Source organism: Adiantum capillus-veneris, chromosome 3, assembly GCF_014529385.1.
Source record: "Adiantum capillus-veneris isolate H3 chromosome 3, ASM1452938v2, whole genome shotgun sequence".
NCBI lineage: Eukaryota > Viridiplantae > Streptophyta > Polypodiopsida > Polypodiales > Pteridaceae > Adiantum > Adiantum capillus-veneris.
This window is the reverse complement of record NC_140933.1, coordinates 76953181-76957119: the sequence shown is the minus strand read 5'-3', so window position 1 is coordinate 76957119 and position 3939 is coordinate 76953181. Positions and strand designations below refer to the sequence as shown.

General features: G+C 44.1%; 1 protein-coding gene across 1 annotated transcript; it reads right to left on the bottom strand.

Moving 5' to 3' along the window:
• Positions 1–597: 597 nt before the first annotated feature.
• LOC147461141 (transmembrane 9 superfamily member 7-like) lies at positions 598–3656 on the bottom strand. Its single transcript, XM_086508762.1, has 7 exons — positions 3480–3656; positions 3072–3236; positions 2871–2983; positions 2677–2794; positions 2473–2585; positions 2218–2371; positions 598–2124 (listed from the first exon to the last, which is right to left on the bottom strand). The coding sequence occupies exons 1-7, from the start codon at positions 3585–3587 to the stop codon at positions 967–969; spliced, it is 1929 nt and encodes a 642-aa protein (XP_086364888.1). The 5' UTR covers positions 3588–3656; the 3' UTR covers positions 598–966.
• Positions 3657–3939: the final 283 nt, after the last annotated feature.

Here is a 3939-nt window from a genome sequence, read left to right as displayed (position 1 = left end):
TCAAGCTCTCTCTCTCTCTCTCTCTCCCCATTCCACAACTGACACACCCGTGACCCCACCCACGTCTTTTGAGTAGATTCGGGGATATTGTACTCTGACAGACCAATGTCATCCAATTCCAGGCTACCAGAATGGTGAACTAAGAAGATGCCAAGGTTGGAAATATCAACTACTTCTCCCAAAAACCAGTGGAGTGCAAATAGAGCTTATTGAATCACACACTACAAATGTGTGGGCATCACATAATTATACACACTGCAAATGTGTGAGCCACACACAAACAAAAAAAAAAAACACGAACGAGTCAAAGAACTACTCTCAATTCCATTACATGTCACCTACACAGTCTTCTTGTCTAGTCTATCCAAATGTGTTACTCCACTGATACACCATATTCTCTTATGTGGAAACGAGCCGTGCAAGAGCCTTGCTAAGACAAACTGCTATGGCACAGCACGTTGCCAAGGTTAAATTCACACCGTCCGCTTCGGCAATCTTGAGATGATAAAAGCTATCAAAAAGTAGACCTCTACAAATCCATAGACATTGCACAAAAAAGCATTGCCTTTCTTTTGATTGCCCTAGTCAAAGAGAGAATGAAGACAAATCACAATTCAGCTTCACTATCAAAGGCTTGAAAATGATAACTTACACCCAGCATCCACACTGCAAAAGGCTTAGCTTAATAGCCCGCAGGTAACATTCACACTTCTAGGGAAACAACTCACATTGCTGGCCAAAAAAAAATCATGTTTACACATTGTTTGAGTTAGTAGCACAGCGGATACCTCTGTTGCTTCCACAAGTCCACTCATCCGTTGGCCTCTCCAAAATACATGCAGGTTAGACTCCTCAAATCTCTGTGCTCTTCACATTAACGTCGCACCCTTCTCCTCAGCGGGCACCAGCAGAGGAGAGGCGGGCACCCAGCAAAAATTGTCCTATAAGGGTTGTAATCGAGCACACTCAATCAATCTTCACTGATGCATATATTTTTCTGACAAACCAGAAGCAGGCGTAAAACCCAATTGTGCCCGTCAACACGAAGAAGCTGTATGATATGATAAGCATGTAGCCAAAGTAGAGCATTCCTGACACCAGCTTCGTGATCTCCAGCTTGGTGAAATAGTAGAACGCAGCATACAGGAATAAATAGAGCGCCGAGGATCCCGAAGTTAGATACGCTCTCCACCACCAATGGTAGTCTTCGCTGCACAATTGGAAGTAGCAAAGGACAATTGTAATCTCTGCGCAAGTGACAATAAGGATGAGGAAGACGATGAACAAGAACCCAAAGATGTAATAGAACTGGTTAAGCCAAAGGGAAGTCAGTATGAAAAAGAGCTCGATAAACACTGCCCCAAATGGCAATATGCCACCAATAAGCACCGAAAATGCTGGCTGCATGTACCAAGCCTGCTCTGGAATCTGTCGAGGAATTTTGTTTGTTCTCACAGGGTCCTCAATTGCTGGCTTCTTGAAACCTAGATAACTTCCAACGAAAACCAACGGTACAGAAATACCAAACCACAAGAAGAACAGTGCAAACATGGTGCCAAAAGGTACTGCTCCAGAAGATTTCTCACCCCAGATCAAAGCATTCAGCATAAAGAACAAGGAGAACACAACACCCGGAAACGTGAAAGCCGTCTTCAATGTGATCTTCTTCCATTCTGTACCCTTAAACATCTTGTAAAGTCGGGCAGATGTGTACCCAGCAAGAAGACCCATGAATACCCAGAGCAGTAGCATAGCAGTCATCAAACCACCCCTATTTGATGGTGAAAGGAAACCCAGAAGTGCAAAAACCATCGTAACAAGAGTCATTGCAAAAAACTGAACCCCCGATCCGGCATACACACAAAGCAGACCTGCATGTGTTGGTGGCCTAAACACATCTCCGTGCACAAGCTTCCACCCTGTCTCTTCTTGGGCTTCTTCTTGAGTCTCAAGATCATTGTATTTGGAAATGTCCCGATAGAGCGTCCGCATCGTGATCATTGCTACCATGCCTGATAGAAACAACACAATCATGAGAGAATTGATGATGGAGAACCAGTGAATCTGATCGTCTGACATGTTGAGGTACACATCCCAGCGAGAAGCCCATTTGGTTTCACTCTCCTGAAAGGAAGAGAAAATTAGACACCAGCTTATGCAAATAAAGCATTCAATCTTTTAAAACAGCACACTAAAGAATCATAGTAGCAAGCTTACCGTAAAAATCACATCATAGGTGAAGATCACTTCTTGACCCTCTTCAACCACTTGAGGAGGCATGGAATTTGAAACATAAATTTTCGAGTTTTGGTTGCAGGTTGAGAAACGAGGCTTGCTGGGATCCCAAGGGCTTTCATACTCATGGTGGACACTGAAATCAATACAAATTAAAGGAACCCCTTTAGACAATTATGGATGCCCTATCCATGCTTTATTGTGAAAATGAAGTTGGAGAAATTGCAAACAGCATACCTATAAGTCGTTACTTGAAACCCAACCACACGAGATGTGGCAGTTTCAGAGTCGTGGTGATATAATACCTCGAAGGCAAGATGGTTGTAAAGTAAGAACTTTTCCTCCTCTCTCTGGCCATATGGAAAACATCATCAGATCTCAAACTTGATCATGAATCGAATCCACCCAAAATCCTACCACAAACGAGGCACAATGTCTTACCCCGGACTCACTGGACTTTATCTTGGAGCCAACTGGAAAACCACGTTCATAAAAATAAAGATTTGGACTGCCATCACGCCTCTCTCTCTTGATTGCAACAGGTAAGTTATCAAGAATCCTGGATCAATCAAATTAGCCATATTAACGCAGAGTGCATGACTTGGCACAGATCTAGATAATCCGACCAATCTCACATGTTCACTCGGTAATCATCATCTATCTTTTCCTTGAACTTTGAAGCATCCTCAGCAGAAAGTTTGTCGATTTTGCAAACCAAATTACACAACTTGCTTTCTCGCATTTGAAACTGAGGGACAGAACAAACAGTTCAGAATTCCATCAAAAAAGGAACCAATTACAGCTAGCGGCTCGCATCATAAGGCAAGCTAGCTTACCACGTACGGTGAGTTCTCAATGCGATCCCCCTTTAGCACCTCACCAAGGTTTTCGGCGCTATTAAGTATCTTTTCTGGTTTGCAATAAGGAAGATCATAGTAGATGTATGGAAGCTGGGTTTTTGTAGAAGTCAGCTTGTTTACCTTCACCGGTAAATCATCCCCCTGCATTGCCGTGCAAACCAATAGACGTGCGTATGTTCGAAGACGCAATTGCACATACAGCAAACATCACAGCACATGATTAGAAACCCAACACAAGGACAGATCTGGTCTTCCAATGACAAGATCCCACTCAAAGAAGGCGGCAGACGTTGAACGAAGACGTCAAGGTACAGAAGGCAAGAACCTCTTAAAACTTAAAGCTCTCGACGCTTGAAAAGATGTGGCAAGGTCAAATGGACATACCCTATTGAAATCCAGAGGAGCAACTCCAGGAAGGTAGAACGCGTGCAAAAGCGGAAGGGAGATCAGCGCCACAAGTGCCACCAGCGCCCAATCCATCGCCCTCGCCATCGCCCTCAGCACTCCACAAAAATCCGTGTAGACAAAGGGGGTTTTATAAGGCAGAGGTTACCTTAAATGCGCTGCGCTCTCTTTCTCAATGTGTAATTGCGTTGTGGGGATTGTGGACCGTGGTGTGTGTTGAATCCTGTACACACCGGGCACCCTCCCTCAACCCTCCTAGACCACCGAGTGAACATTTTGCCGACTTAAGGGTTTAGGATAAAGGTTTGTGACCTTAGTATTGAAAGGCAATGCTAGGGGATTGATGGCCTTAGACCATTGAGTGAACCTTTTGCCGACTTAAGCATGCTCGTGCACTCTACGTGGGCAAAAGGTGAAGTCAAGCTTTGAGAAATTTTCC

Excerpts from the sequence above, each read along its gene's own strand:
- LOC147461141 (XM_086508762.1), bottom strand. The coding sequence starts at position 3,587 with ATGGCGAGGGCGATGGATTGGGCGCTGGTGGCACTTGTGGCGCTGATC. Across the intron at positions 2,795-2,870 it reads GATGATTACCGAGTGAACAT|GATTCTTGATAACTTACCTG; the intron begins GTGAGATTGGTC and ends TGATTGATCCAG. Across the intron at positions 2,372-2,472 it reads TTTCAAGTAACGACTTATAG|TGTCCACCATGAGTATGAAA; the intron begins GTATGCTGTTTG and ends TATTGATTTCAG.